Source organism: Planococcus citri, chromosome 4 (assembly GCF_950023065.1).
Source record: "Planococcus citri chromosome 4, ihPlaCitr1.1, whole genome shotgun sequence".
Taxonomy (NCBI): Eukaryota; Metazoa; Arthropoda; class Insecta; order Hemiptera; family Pseudococcidae; genus Planococcus; species Planococcus citri.
In genome coordinates this window covers 15866079-15887985 of record NC_088680.1, presented here as the reverse complement: position 1 = coordinate 15887985, position 21907 = coordinate 15866079, and the positions used below count along the sequence as shown (strand labels likewise).

The window sequence follows — 21907 nt, the reverse complement described above, 5'->3', positions numbered from 1 at the left end:
AATTTCTCGCTTTTTACTTACTACATTGCTGAAAAATCTTGCTTTTTTGCCCAAACATGACAAAAATTACTAGAAAGAAAAATTGCTAAAAAGTTTCGTTTTTTCGCACAAAAATTCCAAAAATATCACAATGTTTTTTTCAAAAATACTCAAAGTCCTGTTTTTTTGCTAAAAAAAAAATGTCAAAAAAAGCTTTACCCTTCACTACAATAAATTGTCGAAATCTTGTTTTTTTTTAAAAATTTCTTCGGTCACTAAACGCTCCAAGGGTACACGGTGGTGAAATTCACCACCAATACCGGTTTTTGTTCAGCTGGGCAGAGCAATGTTGTTGTTTGGTTCAACGATTGGGGCGCTACGCATGGATGTATGTGTGGTTGCCTACATGAACCTATTACGTTTTTTTATTTATTTTTTTAAAATATTGGATAGTTTAAAAACACAGGAATTCACCTTAAGGTGTCTTCTTCGTATTGATTTCCATTGATACGATCAGGGAAAAACGCCTCCTTAAGGTGAAATTATTCTATTAAATTTTTTTAATAATCAATAAACCGTAATTTTTCCAAATATAATGAAAGGAGGAGACTTGTAGGTGGTGCGTTGTGTTCAGTAAGGTCCAAGGCACACGTCTATACCAACAACGGCTATGCCACCCATCTCAAATTAATTTTGCTAGTGTTTTTTATATGGTGGTGAAATTCACCACCGTGTACCCTTTGCGTTATTTTCCATAAATACCCACGTAGGGTAAAGTTACCTACCATTTATTGGAAAAAATTGAGTATGAGCGATGAGCCCTGGGTATAATGTTGAATCATTTTGTTTGTGACTTTGAGTTCAGCATTTACGATTTTGCTCAAAATTTTTCGCAATATTTTTAATTTATTATGAAGCTAAATAGCCACCAGTTGGACTTTTTAAAAATTGAGACAGCATGATGATGGGTTGAAACTGGTATAAGTGAACAGAAGACCGACAGTCGACAGATGAAAGAAAGGACACAGACATAGCAAGACACTGCTTAGATGGTGGTGCAGACAGTGCAGAGGATGAACTATGAAGAATAATTATCAGTACAAAGGTAGACACCAAAAATGATCTATTGTTGATGTGCAAGCTGGAATGCCAGGTGAGGGGGGGGGGGTTGAATGTGTTTGTATGGACAACACAAACGATAGCAAGAGACTAGAGTCTCGAATCAGTCGATTCCAGCATTTGCTATTCATCTCTGACACTGTCGCTCGCTTTTAGAGAAATCGACCTCGTGTTGTAATTTTGTGTTCACCAGTGAACTGCGAAACTTGAACATTGTGATTGGAAATCTCTTCGAAAGTACGTTTCGATAAACTTTTTTTTTTCAAAATGTGGATCGTCAGCAAATTCACAATGTTCGCGTCCCATTCTTCTACATTGTTAATCGGATGTGCTGCGGGTTATTTCTACAAATTTTCGCCCAAGATTGTACAACAGCCAGCGATTGCGACCGAAGTTTTGGAAGAATTGAAAAAAACAGTGGTAGCAGAGCTTCAAGAAGATTGCAAAGACATTGCAATAGCAGCTGTAGGAAGAATTGCACTAGCTTGTATTAGTTTCTGTGTACGACTTGGACGTTGCGCATTTGTTATGTGGATTAGTTATAAGCTAATTAATAAGTTACATTGTTAAATAAACGTTGGATTCGAATTGATGTTTATTTTTTACGTTATTCGTGTGTAGGTTTTGGGTTTTGAGAAAACTTCGTGCTAAATCTTTGAGAAAATCATCACTTACTTACAACCAGTTTTTGAGCTATTTTTGGATGATTTTTTTTTCAAGTCTATTTTTATAGATAGGTACGTATTTTAGTTGCGCATTTTTTCATTTTGCAGTTTCTTAAGTGATGATTTTTTTACCCTTTGCTTTGAGCACTTCGATCTCTCAAAATATTTATTCGGTAACACTGAATTGAATTCTAGTTTGTTTTTTATTTTTTTTTTTTCGATCGAGGTTTTCAAACGTGTGATGAAAATGAACAGGAAAGTATCAAAAATGAAAATCGATTTTTTTTAAACATCTTGACAATTGTAGGTTGATTTATTGATTTAAAAAAAAAAAAGAAAATGTGTGATAAGTTTTACACAAATTTCTGTAGAATTTGAAAATTTTTCAGAATGATATTGGGGTAATTTTTTGGTGAATTTGAACTACTGTTTGACTTTCAGTTGTCCAAAAATCTTGTTTTTTTTTTTACCAGAAAATTCCATAAAGTCTCGCATTTTTTTTATTGATAAATTGAAAAAAAGTAGGCAAATCATTTTCAACAAATATTGCAAAAAAATATTTCTTTTTGCCAATATTTCCGGAGAATTGCTCATTTCTGCTGAAATTGTGAAATTTTTGCTTTTTGAAAAAATTCCTGCAAATCGAGAAGATTTTCTTTTTTTTTAATCAAAAATTATGAAGAAACCTCTCTTTTTGCCAGAAATTGCCAATTTTTTGTCAATAATTTACCTACAAAAAGTTCCGTTTCTTACTCAATCTGTCATTCGTTCGCCGAAAATTGTCAAAAATTCTCGGTTTTTTGCAAAAAATTCCAAAATGTTTCATTTTTTTCAAAAATTATTCAAAAGTATTGTTATTTTTCCAGAAATTGCAAAAAAGCTCTTCCTTCTGTTAAACTTGTCGAAGTATGGCTTCATTTTACAAAAAATTTGTTTTTCTGCCATGAATTGCACAAGTTTTCACTTTGTTCCCAAATATTGCCAAATAAAAGTCTCGCTTTTTTATCAAAAAGTTCCAAAACATTTCAATTTCTAATGGTTCTTTTTTTTCTATCATTTTTTCTTCATTGAAGTGTTTTGCTTGCATTTTGACACATTTTGGTCACTTTCTCGAGCTTTTGGGATTACGGAAGTTGTTGTTGTTGTTGTTGTTGTTGTTGTTGTTGTTTTCTTGTCAAAATTGAGTACCTGCCCTGAAAGAAAAAATTTCCAACAATTTTTTATCACATGTCGGTTTTTTTCTCCTAAAAAAGTGAAAAAACTATCACTTTTTAAAAAAAATTTCAAAAATGAATTTTTTCCCTACAATTTTGAAAAATTGCTGTTTTTTGCTCAAATTTTCAAATTTTTGCTTTTTAGCAAAATTGATGGAAGTAATTTTTTGTCAAATTTTTAAAAAGTGTCACTTTATTACCAATCAAGTATTTGGCGATTGAACAAATTGATTGATTTCTAGATGAATCATTCGCGAACGAATTGATCATTATAGTTACTGAATCATTCGCGAACGAATTGATTCGTATAAGTGACTCGTTCGCGAACGAAATGAGTGACTCTTTCGAAAACGAATCGATTCATTTACTCAATTTTTGATGAATTATTCGCAAACGAATTGATTCGTATAAGTGACTCGTTCGTGAACGAATTGATTCATTTACTCAATTTTTGATGAATCATTCGCGAACGAATTGATTCTTATGAGTAACTCGTTCGCGAACGAATCGATTCGTATAAGTGACTCGTTCGCGAACGAAATGAGTGACTCTTTCGAAAACGAATCGATTCATTTACTCAATTTTTGATGAATTATTCGCAAACGAATTGATTCGTATAAGTGACTCGTTCGTGAACGAATTGATTCATTTACTGAATTTTTGATGAATCATTCGCGAACGAATTGATTCTTATGAGTAACTCGTTCGCGAACGAATCGATTCATTTACTCAATTTCTGATGAATCATTCGCAAACAAATTGAATAATTTTTAGTGAATCATTCGCAGACGAATTGATTCGTATAAGTGGCTCGTTCGCGAACGAATCGATTCATTCACTCAATTTTTGGCGAATCATTCACGAATGAATAAAATTGAATTATTTTTTGAGAATTATTCGCGAACGAATTGATTTATAAATAATGAATCATTAGCGAACGAATTGATTCATATGATTAATTTTTGGTAAATCATTCGCGAACGAATATTGTTGATGAATTATTCGCGAATGACTCGATTCATTGAATTATTTTTCGTGAATCATTCGCGAACGACTCGATTTATTCAATTTATTTTTGCTGAATTGTTCACGAACGTCGAACGAATTGACGAACCTATTAATCAATTGTCAATGAATCATTCATTGTATTAATTTTTCGTGAATCATTCGCGAACGAATTGACGAACAAATTAATCAATTGTTAATTAAATCATTCGCGAACGAATCGAATAACTCGATTAATCGGTTTTGATGAAATTGAAAATTTCACCCCTTGTTTCAAAAGTTCACAGCTTTCGCGTTTATCGAGCGACAAAATTTGCAAATTGTCATGGGGTGACTTTGCACAAATGACAAAATTCATTAAAAATGAAATTTCTCAGGAACGGCTCAACCGATTTCGATCAAATTTATTACCTTACAACTAGGTTACTACCCGGATTTTTCGACATCATCATCATCATGTTCCAAAAGTTCAAAGCTTTCGAGGTTATTGAACTTTAAACTTTTTCGTCAAAATTTTTCAAAATTCATTATCTAGAAAACGGCTGAACCAATTTCGATGAAACTTTGAAATATCACTAGACCTCTACCATCCCTACAAACCAAAATTATCACCACGATCAAAAAGTTTGCAGCTTTCGAATTAAATCGAGAATTCCCCCAAAAAAATAAACATTGTATAAGGAAACCTGAAATTGCGGGAAAGAGCGTATCGTGATCTCAGGCCCTCAAAACGTAAAGAAAAGTCACTCCCTGGCCCAACTCTCACTACCGCAACAAATACAGTGAAGTCGGTAAAATAAATAGGTACCCAGTTTAATTTTTTTAAATAAAAAACCAGAACATTTCAATTTCTAATGTTCTTTTTTTTTGTAACTTTTTTCTAAATTGAAATATTTTGCTCAAATGTCACTTTTTTGGTCACCTTTTTCGAGCTGTTTCGGCTTCTAAAGTTACTTTTTTCCCCAAAAAAAATTGAGCACGAGACTTGAATTTTTGATCGATTTTTCATTTACGTGCCTGCTAAGTTAGGTAGGATTTGTTTTTACAAATTTGAAATTTTTCACTCGAGTTACCCATCTGAGTGGATACTCAAATAGGTAACTTCACTTGCAGTTTTTTGATCAATTTTCATCTCCTTTTGAGAAAGAAATTGTAAAAATAATTTCATCATGATAACAGGAAACGAAACGTGACGAAATGTTTTCGTTCCGATGCTTTTTTCACATGTCTGTTGAAAATGAATATTTTCATTACATCAGTATACCTATCTGGAAGAATTCATTCCAAAATCATGCAACATCGACATGTTTTTAGGTCAGTGCGACACCGAGTTACAATATATCGAACCATCCCATTCGAACCGAGGTTTTTGTACGCGAAAGATCTACCTACTTATAGTTTGTGTTTAATTAATATAGATATTCGAAGCAAAAGATAAAGTTTATCTCCATAAGCGGATCTCGCTTATCGAATTATTGTGATTTTTCTCATAAGTGTAGCGTATATTTTGCTACTTGTTCGTCGAGTATTTCGTCGTAATTTCGTACGTGCAAAATGTCTTTGAAATTCTTGGGAGTCACCCTGTACGCTTCTGCCGGATGCATCGGTTATGCTCTTGCTAAATTATCGTGTCATTTGCACGATTTCAAACAGCAGCAATTGAGAGAAACAGTATTACTCGAGACGAAAGATATCATCGCCGAAGAGGTGGAAACCCAGTTGAAGAAAGCTTTGGAGAAAAGGAAAGCGAAAGGGATCATCGCCGAAGAGGTGGAAGCCCAGGTGAAGAAAGCTGTAATGGAGAAAATGAAAGATTATCAAATTCAAAAATAACCATACCGAATGAAATATGCAATTTGATCGATTATTGATACCAGTGTATTTTTTAGCATCCCTCGTTCGTATGTACCTACCTTACCTACATTCATTTTGATATGCATTTTATTATTTAGTATGTTATTGTTTTAAATCCAAAAGTATTAAATATTTATCGATGTAATGGTTTGTTGTGGTGATTTTATTCTACGATTGGAAAGGTGCATTTTAAATTATCTTCGCTGTGTTTATTGTTATATCTTATCAAGTGGCTAATGAGCTATGGAATTTTATGTTTCTTCGTTTAGACTGATTGGTTATCTTTAGTTAAGAAGTAGGTACCTACATAAAATAATCGGTACCTATCAAAGTTTTGTAGGAGAAGAGGGAGCCAATTTCACGATTGTTCACCTGTTGCTCGAGCAAATTACGAGTACCCAATATGATTGCTCATTCCTCACACTCGTGTATCGTAGAGTTACTAAATTTTAATTGTTTATAGTCTACGAATCGATATGAGAACATATGGAATCAGCTTTATGGAACGAAACATACCTTCCATCGAATAGAACTAGTGCGGTGTTTGAAAGAAAAAAAATTCTTATCGTTTTTACCTTATCTAAGCTTAGCTCGATCGATGGAATAAAAAAATGTCTCAGCATTATTTAAAAATAAAACACAAGTCGAACAAATGAGCGTAGAGAGACCGCTGCAAAAGTCGTCGATCGTCGATCGTCGAATTCAACCAGTCAGTTACTCGATATTCTAACAGCTAAACAGACTGATTCAATCGTGGTTGAGTTTTTTTTTTTTTTACAAGATCGAGCTATGGAGATTTTCGCGTTTTTAAATTTCATTAATCGTAAAATCGCTGATTTTTACACCGATTTGTTCTTCAGCGTGTCGTATTATTATGCAGCTTTTCAGAACAGGTTGATTAGATTTATACCTAGTTTGTATAGTTTATTTGTATTTTAAGTAAGTAGGTTTACTCGTTAAACGTGCTTTTCGATCTTCGAATTACTCTTAGTACCTAAAATGATACCTTGAACTTGAGTTACTCGTAAAATAGCACGTTGAAAATTAAAATTGCATTTTGTTTGTTTGGCAGGCTGACAATGTCCTCGTCGTCGGATACGCAACTCAGCACGTCCTCTTCATCGTACAGTAAATTCAAACCTACTCCCACTGCTTTCTATACGAATGAACTTCAAGAAGTCACATCATGTACCAAAGAAACCGTACGAATTACGCCTCCTCCTCACGACGCTGTTGCCCTTAGACCTACGGTTTTTACTTTAGACAATACGCCAAATGGGTAAGTTATAAGTACAAGTACCTCACTTTGTACGATGCCTTCCTCTTGTATATATATGTATTGGTACAACAAGTACGGTACAAGAACAAGTGTACTTTAAAGTATTCATTATATATAGGTAGGTATGAGTATGAGAGAAGGTGTTTTTAATGTATCGTCAGTGTACGTAGTAGAGTCGACTTTACTGCTGCGAGAGAGAATGTGTATTATATGCCAAGTACACGTACGAGTAGTAAATATATTCGGTTACCTGTTGAAGAAAAAAAAAACGCGAATGAATACGATTACGCTTGCATAAAAATATGTACTGTGCTGTGTAAGTGTGTACTGTGTACCTAAACCTATACGTGTAAAGAGTAAGACTATAAGTACCTAAGTACTACTATGTAACTTGTTGTGTTGTTTTTTCTTCGATTAGTAGTAATTTTTTGGTGGTATTGTTTTGGTTTGTTTACATCGCAGAACACCTTATCAGTATAATAGAAATGCGCGTTCTTCCAGTTTACCAAAAATGTCTGCTGATCAGAGAATAGCCGATAAACAATGCCAGACCGATGATGTTATCGTGTACAGTCCGAATTCCGTAGACAGCGTGAGCAATGATAATGTACATAGCACGGTAAGCAGTTTCCAATATTGCTGAAACAATAATATGTAATCGTGTGTACCTATTTTCTTGATGATTTTGACCGTAATATAAGTAAATTGAAATTAGGTAACCTACCTAATGTGTTGAGAAATGGTTGAGGAGGAAAGTATGATGAGAGTGTGGGTGTTTCCTTATCAAAGTTCTGGTTCGTTTTTTGAATTAAGTACTTAGTTAGAATGTTAAAATTGAAAATAGCCAGTCTTGTTTCTCATTTGACCTCTATATTGAGTGTTAATTGTTTTGGCTTATATATTTGATGAACTTTTTAGTTCCCTGAAAGTTATTTGATTTTTTCTATGGTGAGAAAGTATTTGATAAGTTGTAACTGCAATTTATCATAAAAAGTCATAATAATTCATGGCAAAAATTTATCCTCGTTTATGGTACCTATTTCAGATTAAGAAAGCATTTTCTTAACTAAACTTCGTGGTTCTCCTCTTTTTAGCTTTCAAAATCGTTCTTTAATCGTGTTTTTCAATTTTTTTTTTTTTTTTTTTTTTGTTTATTAGGAATTATTTTGGCAAAAAAAAATGCAATGGGGAAACTTCTTGGTCACTCATTATTCACCAAATTGGTCAATTTTTTTTCAAAAAATCATTGAGAAGTGAGGATTTATGAACGCAGCTTCCTGAAAATTGTTCTGCCCACCAAGTGAAAAATGGAAAATCTCACAGTGATGTTGAATTTTTCGAAAAAAATTGTGTAAATTGACGGGAAAAAGTGAAATAGCTACTGATCATATCAAAAAACACATTTCTGGTTTTATTTCAATTTTTTTAGAAGAATTTTTTAAGACGCCGATTTTTCAAAAAAAAAAAAAAAAAAAATCTCAAAATGCACGATATACTTAAAGCAACTACCTATACAATAACGTTGGGAATTTTTTTTCTAAATTATATGTACCTACATCTTCGACTACCGATGTAATTTGAGAATCTGATTCAATGAAGTGGAAAAAAAATGTGTTTTTAGGTCTAATTTTTTTCAATGTTGAAAATATTCTCCAATCGCCAAATGTATGATTGGACACCTACCTGCAGCTCTGAGTATCGTCTTTCTAGGTCATATTCCAAGTACCAATGCATTTTGGCGAGGGCCTCTTTCGACATGAATGAGTAAAAGTGTATTTTTGGGTCTTAATTTTTTCAAAAAAAAAAAAAAGTTCTAAAATCTAAAAATGTGCGATTGACAGCTTTGTCATCCTGAGAATTGTCTTTTCAATTGTAATTTTGACATTTAGAACGTTTTTTTTTTTTGTTTAAATTCTGGGCTGTTTTAAATACGATTTTTTTCCGCTACCTACCTATGTCAAAATTGAAGTGGATAAAAATGAAGTTTTCTAGAATAATAACTCTCCCTTTTTTAGCTATTTCATAAATTTTTAAACTTCATAAATGGACTGCTAAAATGGTTTTTTTTTGGTTTTTTTTTGCATGCTACACCAATGAGTCTCTATGTTTTGGTGGAAAAATAAAATCTTTTTGCAAGAATTAGTTTTGAATTTCTGCTGATAATGACGGGAAAAAAATCCGAAACCGATGTAATATGGACGTCACTTTGAAATTGATGAACTTTTTAGATAGTAAAATTCAGAATTTGAAATATCATCAAAATCTAATGATAACTAGTATGGATAATTTCTTCCTCAATCCCCCCCCCCCAAACCATTCCCTTCCCCGTGTAATGAGAAAATCGTCGGATTGTGTACCTAATGATTCGAAAATTCTGCTCTTACTGTACTCCCTCCTTCCCCTCCTCCAAAATTATTGATGCACATTTAAGAAAATAAGACAAGTTATCAAAATCTGCGATAATAATGTAAAAACTAGAATAATCCCAACTTCTGGTGAATATTTTGAAAAATAAAATTTAGAATTATTGAAATGTTGATGGTGTGGACTTCTCTCCTCGTCACAGGGCTCGTTTTTCTAAATTTTGATTGATCGCTAAAATAGTAGTCGGGGAGCCCGCTTAAGGATCTTTTGGAGCCTCCAGCGACTTTTTGAAAGGTCGTATGGCGTTTTTTTGGAAAATTGAGATTTCCAAAAAGTAGCTGGAAGCTTCAAAACCATTTGAAACCATCTTGTGGTCGACTTCATATCGTATTGAAATTAGTTTGCGAAGTAAATTTCAGCTTGCCAACTTCATTTGGTAAAATGTTGCGGGAATTTCAAGTTTCAAAAATCTACTAGAGGCTCCATAAATTTTCAAAAAGTTGCTGGAGTCTCCAAAATGACTTGAACCCACCTGAAGTCGTCTTCAGAGGGTGTTAAAATTGGAGTGTAGAGTAAATATCAGCTTTCCATCGCCATTTGATGAAATTTTGTGAAAATTTAAAGTTTAAAAAATCTGCTGGAGCCTCCAATAATTTTCAAAAAATTGCTGGAGGCTCCAAAACGACTTGAAATTTACCTGCAGTACTTCGTAGCACATTGAAATTAGTTTGCAAAATAAATTGCAGCTTTCCAACTCCATTTTGATGAAATTTTGTGGAAATTTCGAGTTTCAAAATTCTGCTGGAGGCTCCAGAACTGCTCAAAACGGTTTGAAACAGTTTCCCATCGATTTGGCATGTCGAAAATAGGGTATAACCCAAATTTCAGCTTTCTTGGTCAACTTGGTAAAATTTTGATTTTTTCCCTCATTTTTGGCCTGAATTTGATTTTCAAAAATTCACTAAAAATCGAAAAACGCACTTTAGCTCTTGAAATTTTGACAGGTGATAAATTTTTGCCTGATCTTTTGATCTACCCTTGTACGGTTTGAAAAATTGTGTGCGAGTCCTATGTTGGAACGCAAAATCTGCGATTTCGGCTGACCTGTCAATCAAAATGGCCGCCATTTTGTGAGTAGGGCCACTTTTTTTTAGTACAAGGGCTTGAAATGTTCCTTAAGACTTCCCCTTTTAAAAAAAAGCTGTCCCGTAGGGTCGATGAGTATGGGAGGGGGGTGCAATAGATCCTTAAGTGGGCTCCCTAGTGTTACTTACAAAAAAAAATAGGTATTCAAAAACTGTACTTCTTGAAGAAAAAAATGAAAATGTGTAAATTTGTAATATCAACGAGTGAGAAAGCATTGTTTCTTGCTAATGCTAAAAATTTATCGCTTGTTTGCAAAAAATTTTAAATTCCTCACATTTTCAAAAATTTGCTCAATAGTCTCGCTTTGCGTTTCCAAAAATTATCCAAGTCTCGCTTTTTGCCAACACTTTTCAAAAAAGTCACTTTTTTCCAAAAAAATGTTGCAAATGGCAAAAATTGCAAAAAAGTATCACATCACATCACATTATTTGTCAATAAGTTCCATAAGGTCTTTTTTTTTGTCAAAAATTGATAAAAATTCTAGCTTTTTTACCAAATTGCTGAAAAAACCTTGCTCTCTTCGTTGAAAATTCTAGAAATTGCTGAAAAGTCCCTTATCTTTTGTTAAAAAACTTTGGAATTGTCGCTTTTTCACAAAACAATTTAAAAGTCTAAATTTTTCTTTTGTATTCTAAAGAAATTTCCGAAAATTCTCACAGTCATGTCGAAAATTCTTGTTCTTTTTTTGGAAAAATTGTAATTTTTAAAATTTTTGCCAGTAATTGCCAAAAAATCCTGCTTTGTTGCTTCGTTTTTTTCACATCTTTGATGGAGATATTTTTTTTTTGGTAATTTTTTTCTACCATTAAATTGATGTTTTGCTCACGTCTTGTAACTTTTTATGACACTTTTTCCAGTTTTTTTGGTTAAAGTCACTTTTTTTTTTGAAAGAATGCATGAGCCCTGTCTTCAATCATTTTTGATGGACATTTTGGGAAATGGAATTTAGAAAAATCATAAAAAATTAATGATCATATAAAAGCTATATTTTTCCTCCCTCTGAAACTTTGTACATTTATTTGCATTTTAGAAAATTTAATTTACATATATCCTGAAAAGAGATCAGAAGTCAGGACTCATGGTGGTATAGGAGTTGATTCCCCCTCTCCTCCTTGCTGCAAGAAGTTTTAATGGACATTTTGGGAAATAAAGTTGACTGTGAAAAATCATCAAAATCTATGGTCAAATAAATGCTGCTCCCCTCTACCTCTAAAATTATGAATGCATGTTTCGAAAAATAGAATTATCCATCAAAATTTTATAATTTTATTATCTGAGGTAACCCCCCCCCCTCCCCGGAAATTTTCGACTCGTTTTTTGAAAAATAAAATTTGGAAGGAACCTGAAAAATATATCGAAATTTTGGATAACTTGCATCATCACCTACCCTTCTTCCCTCCTAGAATTATTTACTTATGCTCATTTAGAAAATAACACATGGCATGATGGCAACCTGAAAAATCACCGAAATCTGTTTTGATAAGTACATAGAATCCGATCTCCCCCTTCCTCTTTTTCTCAAGAAATTACTGATGCACATTTTGGAAATTATCTTTGGTGAGGACCTGATTTTTTTCCCCTATAATTCAGTATAAAACTGTGATTTTTATCGTTTAATTTTTTTTGAGTTTATATCTGGAGCTCAAAAAAATTATGATAAGACATTCCCTTATTTTAAACCGATACTCAAGGTGGGTGCTTGATGTGAAGGGAAGAAAGAAACGGAAAGATGGCTTGAATTAATTGCTTGCTGAAATTTTCATTTTTTGCATTGTCAAATTTTAGTCTTTTTTTTGCCTTGTTTTGAGTTTCATCTTTCCAAGCAAGAAAATTTTTTTAATCAATTTTTTGAAAATTTTGTTCTTTACATTTTATTTAATTTTTTTTAATTCTACATTTTTATGAAACTCAGACTATAATTTTTCAACATTATTTTGTCAGTCATTATCACCTTTCGCCATCAAGTTTTTTTACCTAATTTTCATTTGTTTAATCAATTTTTGAAGAAAATTGCTTGTTGTAATGTTGACAATTTTTTTGGTTTAGTTTTGTTAAAATGTCACGTTTTTTCTCGATTTATTTCTTTTTTCCCCTTCAAACATCATCTTTTGATATTGACGTTCCATTTGCTTTCCAATTTTATTTTATTTTTTGTTGTTGAAAATTTCCATTTTTTTTTGTATTGCAACTTTGGTCATTTTTTAAAAAAAATATGTCAATTGAATGGTGCTTTTCAAGAAGGTCCTATCGACCGATATGACCTTTTTGAGGAGTTCATGAAATTTGAATCTCTGATGTTTTCTACACAAGATGGTGCAAACCGCAGCGCTCCATGTGGTGTTGTTCACAAACAGCAGCTATATGAAGTTGGCTAGGCCACGCAACTGGAAAATGCGCGCATTACCTTCTTCTCCAAAATGGTCAATCACGACTACACCAAAATTCGTAATTAGGTAGTAATTTTCAACGCAGAATTCAAATTTTGAGTCAATTTTGCCCCTCGACCCCAAGGGGGGGGTGGTACCAAATGAAAATTTGGGGAAAATGTGAAAAAATCGAGTATAGTGTCGAAATCTTGATACTTTAGGCTAAAAACCACGATTTTTGAGTCAATTTACCTCGTAGCCCCCCAGGGGGGGTGCTATCAAATAAAAATGCGAAAAAATCGAGTATAGTATCGAAATCTTGGTACATTTGGGCTGAAACCCCGATTTTCGAGTCAATTTTGTCCTTTGCACGCCAGGGAGGAAGGGGGTGGTACCAAATCGAAATTTGGGGAAGACAGTGAAAAAATCGAGTGCGCACTCACACATGCATGGCTAAAGTATGAGATGATACAGATTTCCGCAGGTAAATCGATCGCAGTTGTTTTACATACACTAAAATGCATAATTTTTCATATTCGTCGTTTTGGCGGATGCTGGCGGAAGAAACTTCTGCCCTACAGTATTAAAGATATTACATTAAAGTACTCAATTTTTTCACTTTTATCCTAAATTTTGATTAGGTACCACGCTCCCTTCCCCCCGGAAGCCGAGGGACAAAATTGACTCGAAAATCGGGTTTTTAGCCCAAATGTACCAAGATTTCGACACTATACTCGATTTTTTCGCATTTTTATTTGATACCACCCCCCGGGGGGGCTACGAGGGAAATTGACTCAAAAATCGTGGTTTTTGACCCAAAGTATCAAGATTTTGACACTATACTCGATTTTTTCACATTTTCTTCAAATTTTCATTTGGTACCACCCCTCCTGGGAAGCTACGAGGGAAATTGACTCAAAAATCGTGGTTTTTAACCCAAAGTATCAAGATTTTGACACTATACTCGATTTTTTCACATTTTCCCCAAATTTTCATTTGGTACCACCCCCCTGGGGGTCGAGGGGCAAAATTGACTCAAAATTTGAATTCTGCGTTGAAAATTACTACTCAAGAGTGACTATTTCATGTTTTTGGTGGGTTTGAGAAGGAATAAAATCGATTTTTAGGTGAATAACCGCAAGAAGGTCCTGTCGTTTCAAGAAGGTCCTATCGAGGTCTCTTTTGTAAAGCGCTCCCATGGAAATGTGGGCGGTGGAAAAAAAATTACTACGCAGGAAATAAATAGTGGAAAGATGCTTCTATTCAACAAAAAAAAACCGGAGCTCGCTATATCATTTTAAACCAAAATGGCAAAACACTGAAATATAAAAATGCGTTTTTCTCAAAACCAGTTTTTTGTCGATAGGACCTTCTTGAAAAGCACCATTCAATTTTAATTAAATTATGTAAGATTGAAGAATTTAACTTCATATTAATTCGCTTCGCTAAAATAAAACATCACTAATCCACTCGTTTCCTCTTTTCCCTTACAGAGTACGTCTAAAGACACACTATCCGTATCATTAGCCGCAGCCTCCCGCCAACCAAACGGAACCCACCACGGCGAAGACTCATCTCGCGAATTGGACCACATAAACGTGATCATCAACGAATGTCGAAGCTCGGCCGATGATATCTCCTGCGAATCGCTGGACATGAGTGAGACCCTGAAACATGATAAAACTACTGATACAACCGATAACGCAACCAATAAAGTCGTCTACCAAATGAATCTCGATAAACCCAAACCCAAAATAATCGACGATGAGAAATACACAGATATTGATAAAGAACAAGACACTTGTTGCGTCAAATGTTGTTTAACAACTTTACAAATTTGCGAATGTTGTCATATATCTTGAAGATATTGAACAAGAAAAAGAAGAAGAAGAAGAAAGCAAAACAATACGAGAAACTCAGATAATTACTTACTCATGTACGATGAAAAAAAAACGTACTACTCTACGTACCCAGCTATAATAATATTATTTTCTTTTTTTTATGTCACGCATAAAATTTTTTCTTATTCTTTGTTTTATAGTGCAACCTCCAGTGATATCGTCATTCCTCTCGAATATACTCGTAAGATCTTAATTTGTGATAAATTTTTGTGTGTGAATTTATTGGCAATAAATACTATGTTTTTTTTTGTACTATATGCTTACAAAATGCATCTCGACAGGTAAACTATACGTACTCGTAGATATACATAAGATGGCTTCGAGTACGCAGACGAAGAGATACTGTAATGAAGATGCACCGATGAAGATTATAGATTAGTGTCGATGACTCGAGAATAAAAATAAAAAAATGCAAAGGTGAGTTATTTCGCGACGATGTGATATCGTAATATTTATTTCAACGACCGAATAATAATTCACAACGATTTTTTTGTTTGTATTTATTAATTGAATACAGTTAAGAATAAGTATTTAAATGCGAAGAACGACTAAATTGCGCGATTACTTAGTACAATATTCGGTACACGTACAGATAATTTATCACAGCAAGATGAAAAATACGTCGATATACGGTTAAATCGTCGGCCAGCAGCACATCTCAGTTCGCAGGTAAGCATCGTTTCGAATACAATAATTCTATTTAATTAATTAAATAAACAGGTAGGTAAATAAATAAAAAACAAAAAAAATTCCACATAATTTAAAAATATGTCTGGGCTAAAGATCGAGCACTGAGTTCTCTATCAGTTTGTGTATTTAATATTTCAACGTAGGGGGTGTGAGGGGATCAACTAGATGAATAAACAACCATTGGACAATTGATAACTTTCAACAATCGAAGATACATAAGTAATAAGTAAATAAAATAGATAACATACGAATTAGGTACACAACAACTTGTGTTATAATAAATAAAACACTCGCGAGGGACGAATCCACCGACTTGCACAGCCATCGAGAGGGTAAAAATGATCAATTAGCACTTGAGCAGTATTACGACGAACCAAATGCCAATATTAATTTATACCTTCGTCGTCGTCTTTAATAATTTACATAACAGAGATCAGCACACGTGTCTCGTACACGTGGTTCGTACATATAAACAACCATTCAGGTTTTTTCAGGAATTTATAATTTTTAGCGTCGTAATGACTCTTGATACGACGAGGTGTGAGGAAGAAGGGAGGTTCTCGGTATCACATTAATAGGAATAAATAGGTAGAGGATGAGCTTCGCTGTTCATTACGAGTTTATCGATGTCGATTAGTCGTCGATTTGGACTAAACAACAAGTACAGGTATTTTAACGTCTCGCTCATGAAATAGGATTCCATGAAGTCACGTGGTTTGGTGTTTTCCGGGTCTAGTACGTTGTTTATGCAGGTGTATCCGTTGGCAACTTTGGTGTATTTTTCCAACGCCTGGAAAAAAGTTTTGATAAATTAGAGGGTGAGTGTGAGGTAAAATTTAGCTGGATGGTGATGTTGAGATCTTACTTGGAATATCTCCCAGCCCCATTGTTGATAGGTTTCGTTTCCGGTGATCGAGTACATGGCCCAGAGACTTTCGATGAATTCTGGTCGAAGAAGATTATGGGTATCTTGCGAGTGGACGTACATGTCTACTCCTCCTTTCTCCTGGAATTTAATTTGATGATGATTTAGTTGATTGGAATTATTAATAATGGGGAAATGTCAGACGAGAACAAGGCTCGTACTCGATTTATTCCCCCCCCCTTCCCCCCCCAAAAAAAAGTAACTTCAGTGATCAGAAAAGCTCGAAAAAGTCCACAAAAACAAATCAAAAATGTTGCAAAACGCGAGTAAAAAAATTTGCAAGAAAAAATCATTGAAAAAACTTGATCGAGATAGACAATTTGAACAGAAAAGAGGACTTTTTGTAAATTTTTGGCAAAAAAATACTGCTTTGTTGCAATTTTTGTGATGAAATTGGATTTTTGGAAATAAGCGAGACTTTTTGATAACTTGTTAATTTCTGGCAGAAAAATGAGTCTTGAGCAGCTTTTGAAAAAAATAAGACTTTTTAAATTGTTGCCAGAAGTTTTTTTTTTTTAGCCATTTTTGGCAAAAAAGTAAGATTTATTTTGTAACATTTTGGTAAAAATTCTCGTTTTTCTTGCCGAAAATGAGAATATTTGGCGATTTTAGACAGAAAGCAAGATAAACAATTTTAGCAGAAGAAAGGATTTTTTGAACATTTTTCAGAAAAAGTAAGACTTGGGATTTTTTTGCCAAAAAGCGAAAATTTTAGACAATTTTTGTCAAAAAGTGGAACACTTAAAAATTTCTGTAAAAAACCGAGATTTTTTATTTGAAAAAAAAAAAAAAAAAAAAAAAAAAAATAGCAAGACTTTTGGAAATTTTTTTTTTATCAAAAAGAGAATAAAAGAGAATTGAAACAATTTTACAAAAACGAGATTTTTTGGAAAAATTGACAAAATACAAGTTTTTGTGATTTTTGTTTTGAAAGCAAGATATTAAAAACTAAAGCAAAAATCAGGACTTTTTAGAAATTTTCAGTGAAAAAAGCGAAACATTTTTGATTTTTGCTATTTTTGTTTTACTTAAATCAAGACTTTGACAAGTTCAGAGAAGAGCAGAATTTTTTAGTGATTAATTCTTGGTTTAAAAAAAAGGTGAAATTTTTTAGCTACTTTTCTTAACAAAGTGATGCCAATAGAAAATTTTTAGCTCAGAAGAGACATTGTTGCACTTTTTGTGAAAAAATAGAGACGTTTTTGAGCTTTTTGGCAAAAAAAAAACAATATTTTGGTAAGTTTTTGCAAAATTAGAATTCATTATTTTTTTGGCGACAATTAAAATTTTGGAAATTTTACCGAAAGATGGGGCATGCATTTTGGCAAGACTTTTTGTGAGACTTTTGGAAATTTTTTGCCAATAAGCCAAAATTTTAGGCAATTTTTCCGAAAATTAAAATTTTGAAAATTTTGTCAAAAAGTGGAACATTTAAAAATTTTAGTAAAAAATCAAGATCTTTTATTTGAAAAGAAAAAAAAATGGCAAAACTTTTGGAATTTTTTCCTTATCAAAAAGAGAATTGAAACAATTTTACAAAAACGTTTGGCAAAATTGACAAAATACAAGTTTTTGTGATTTTTGTTTTGAAAGCAAGACATTAAAAACTAAAGCAAAAATTAGGACTTCTTACAAATTTTCAGTGAAAAAAGCGAAATATTTTTGATTTTTGCTATTTTTGTTTTAAATCAAGACTTTGACAAGTTCAGAGAAGAGCAGAATATTTTAGTGATTTTTGGTTTTAAAAAAAGGAGGTGAAATTCTTTTAGCTACTTTTCTTAAAAAAGTGAGGCCCATAGAAAATTTTCAGCTAAAAAGAGACATTGTTGCATTTTTTGTGAAAAAATTGAGACGTTTTTGAACTTTTTGGCAAAAAAACAATATTTTGGTCAGTTTTTGCAAAATTAGAATTATTGATTTTTTTTTTGGAAACAATTAAAACTTCGAAAATTATACCGAAAGATGGGGCATGCATTTTGGCAAATGTCTGCGGAAAAACAAGACTTTTTGTGAGACTTGGGAATTTTGTTGCCAAAAACTGAAAATTTCAGGCAATTTTTGACAAAAACAAAACTTTTTGGCAATTTTGACAAATACGGGAATTTTTGTCATTTTTATTTGAAAGCGAAACTTTATGATTTTAACAAAGGGCATGACTTTTTGGACATTTTAGCACAAAAAACGAAACTTTTTGCAAAAAAAGTGAGGTTTTTGGAAAATCTTTGATAAATTTTTTTTGGCAATAAACAAGTCTAAAATTCTGGCACAAAGCAAGTCTTTTTTGACATTTATTGGCAAAAAAGTGAACATTTTTCGTAATTTTTGTCGAAAAAGTGAGACAGGTTTGTAACTTTTCTTGCAAAGCCAACTTTTTTTGCAAAGCCCAATTTTTTTTTGAGAATTTTTGAAAAAAATTGGAATTGTTTGCGATTAATGACAATTTAACAATTCAACAATTTTATTTAAAAGCATTTTGTTCAAAAAGTAAGGTCAAGATTTGTGAAAATTGAATTTTTTCTTTTTTTTTTCTTTTTTTTTCTTTAAGGAGTCAAACCAAAATTTGGAAAAATAGAATTTTTAATTTTTAAAAAAAGTAACTTTTAGTACTTCATCTAAATTTAGTAAAAAGTAACTGAGCACAAGCCCTGTTAGAATATGCTGAATTCTATTGATTGAAGAAGAAAGTCATTCAACTGACCGGTTCGTAATTGAAATAAACGATTTCCGGTGCCAATCCAGTAGGCTGATCTTTATACATGTAATAACACGTTTCCATGAGCTGTTCAGCAAACTTCATATGCTTATTTGGCATACCATTGTGAACACCCAGTGCCAAGGTTCCAGGTAAATAACAAGTTAGATGATCCTGAAGGAAAAATAACGATTAATCGAACAGTTCGAAATTGTATCGAAGAAATGGAATGGAAATCTGTACCATTTTGGGAGAAAATGTTCTCGATTTAGATTTCAATTCGCCGATAAAAGTCAATTTTCGTTTCGGTGTTGTTTTGGTGAGAGTTTTCATGATACCGTCGATGGCTTCGATGTAATCTTGTTTAAGACTGTGGAAAAATAAATCGATAACAAATCAATCAATTTGGTTTTCACTGATATTAAATGTGTGCGAGAAGTAATGATACGTACAAGTCTACTGTTTTTCCAGTCTGAATCCACTGTTTAAGTAAATATTCGTAATAGCTGTCTCCTCTGGCACCCAGTTTAATTTCAGAATCGAAATTAAAATTACCAGTATTCGGGTTAATAAATATAGGAACGAGACCATCTGGTTTACGAAGCTTGTGAATATGCTCGCTGACAGCGAAAGCTGCTTTCTACCGAAATCCATCACAGAATTAGTAAAATATCGAAAAAAATGCACAATTTGTAGGTTAAGGAATAAATTACTTCAAATTTAGGTTCCTTTGTGCAACGAGACAGGTCTCTGAATTCGAGCTGAAGTGTGCTCACTTCAGCTATACTGGAATCTGAACTCCATCGAGGAACACGAGCGGTATGGGAGACTAGATTCACGTCTGAGAATGGAATAGCTGTCGGTGATTTTTCAAAACACGGGAGTAGTCGTTCACCTAAATCTGCCTGCAAAATGGAACGATGAAATATATGGCATTCGTTCAAAGTTGGGTTACGGTTACGATGATTCGAAAACGTACCGCTTTTTCCAAAAACAGACCGTCGTTTGAGAAATGATATGCTGATAGTAATCCGCCCAGGATACGTATAGTTACTTCGAATAAGTTCACGTCATCGTTACGGTGATCGAATATGAACGATTTTTCAACCCATTCGCGAGCTTCGCCGAATTCTGTAAAATATGAATCAGTATATGGAAACGATTCGTAGGAGTCTGAAGACTATATGAGGATGAAATGAGCATACCTTTGGTCAAATTCATGATGTACAAGGTATCCAACGAGTCCACGATGGTCATTCCTAAATGAAACCAATCTTGATACCCGAGACTAATCGGACGAAGATGGTCGTGTCCCCAGGCATATTTCTTGTACCCGGTCCAAGCGTGTTTTACAGCATTTACAACTGCTCTTTGTCGTACTGTAATAGTTTCCTGTGGCTTTGGTACGAATGGTTGAGCTTTACGAGTTTCATCAATCTGGATTGGTTTCTTATTGACTGGCTCTTCGACGAATAATTTATCTACGACTACTTTGGAATCGATTTCTGGTATTTTTTGGAATGTTTCGTCAACCTAAGGAATATAATTTGATGAAATGTATCGTTAGAAAAATTATAACAGAATGTATACCTTTGCATAGATGACTATAATGGTAATAAGAAACAACGAAGAGTAATACGACATTGTGAATGAAAACACATAACACTGAATGAGTTAAGAGTTTCAACTCAAGGCTCGTTTATAATGATAATTGAAAAACATAAAATAAAATAATTGAAAAGTTCATCTATCGTTTTTCAATGAAACCGTTTATAATCAGTAATTGAAATTTTTGTAATATTTCTCGGAATATGTATCAACCATCATTATAAACGAGCTTTCATTTATACTTATTACTTACATCTTCGTGGACCTTTTGACCATCTTCGTCAGGTTCTTTGATATGCTTATCAGATTTTACGTCATCTAGACCTCTTTGCGAGTTGAATATGACCCAGTAAAAGATAACGAGAATAATACTGCACCACAGTGTGACGATTAGATTTTTCTGTAGTCTTGACAGCTGCCTCCATGCCTGCAGAAATCACACGTACAATAATTATAATCAAGCTGATTTGTCGAGTTGTTGATACAAGTATCAAATGTAGGTACTCACTCGCCATAAACTTTTGCGATGAGATGAACGGTGTTGTAATACTGGAACTCTGTTGATATTTTCTAAATTCAACGTTACATATTGCTTTTTCATTATTTACTCATCGATTTGTGTAATTCTTCATGAAGAATGTGCTGGAAGTTTGAATTTTCTGGAGTAAAATTTTGTGTTTATCCGGCTTATCATCAACTGAAATGTAGATGAAGTGGTGAAGTGGGGTAAGATGTCTTATCAAAAGTTTAAGAATTCCACTAAATTTTGGGTTGAAATGAATTCAACCATGAAGTTTTTGTACAGCAAAGTCTTCATACATTTCAATATTCGTTTCTGATCACCTTTTCGATTTTATTTATAGCCTCAAAGTTCAGTTTTCAGAGTGATTACTCTTATTTTTTCCAAAAAAGAAATCAAAAATAATTATTATTTTTGCAGATAACCACCAACGTTGTTAGCCAAGCCAAGTGTGTGAATGTGAAGTTTTTTCGTCACATGTAGTTCTGAAATTATTCTCATGGAGCGTTAAAGTCGTTAGAAAAAGTAAACAAATGTTGCCAGTTCAGAGAAAATAAATTCATTTCTTTCATCAGGGTTG

The 21907-nt window shown here is 33.2% G+C and overlaps 2 protein-coding genes across 8 annotated transcripts in view; one reads left to right on the top strand and one right to left on the bottom strand.

Moving 5' to 3' along the window:
- The window catches only part of LOC135842454 (uncharacterized), a 132121-nt gene extending 116974 nt beyond the window's left edge, over window positions 1–15147 (top strand). For 5 of the 6 annotated variants that reach the window (XM_065359924.1, XM_065359923.1, XM_065359926.1 and 2 more), the window contains exons 2-4: window positions 6909–7115; window positions 7578–7734; window positions 14485–15147. In XM_065359924.1, the coding sequence (XP_065215996.1) occupies window positions 6909–7115; window positions 7578–7734; window positions 14485–14853 (733 nt within the window). In that variant the 3' untranslated portion in view covers window positions 14854–15147. Of the gene's footprint in view, window positions 1–6551; window positions 6730–6908; window positions 7116–7577; window positions 7735–14484 lie in introns of those variants that run through there. The other variant, XM_065359922.1, reaches the window with a different exon arrangement.
- Window positions 15148–15375: 228 nt separating this feature from the next.
- LOC135842453 (endoplasmic reticulum mannosyl-oligosaccharide 1,2-alpha-mannosidase-like) lies at window positions 15376–21737 on the bottom strand. 2 transcript variants are annotated; one of them, XM_065359920.1, is made up of 10 exons: window positions 21316–21737; window positions 21061–21234; window positions 20405–20732; window positions 20179–20330; window positions 19913–20104; window positions 19652–19839; window positions 19443–19569; window positions 19206–19373; window positions 16448–16588; window positions 15376–16372 (listed from the first exon to the last, which is right to left on the bottom strand). In XM_065359920.1, the coding sequence occupies exons 1-10, from the start codon at window positions 21406–21408 to the stop codon at window positions 16154–16156; spliced, it is 1782 nt and encodes a 593-aa protein (XP_065215992.1). In that variant the 5' UTR covers window positions 21409–21737; the 3' UTR covers window positions 15376–16153. The 2 variants fall into 2 exon arrangements, with proteins under 2 accessions (XP_065215992.1, XP_065215993.1); XM_065359921.1 differs by lacking the exons at window positions 21061–21234; window positions 21316–21737 and adding an exon at window positions 20790–20987.
- Between the last annotated feature and the right edge of the window lie 170 nt (window positions 21738–21907).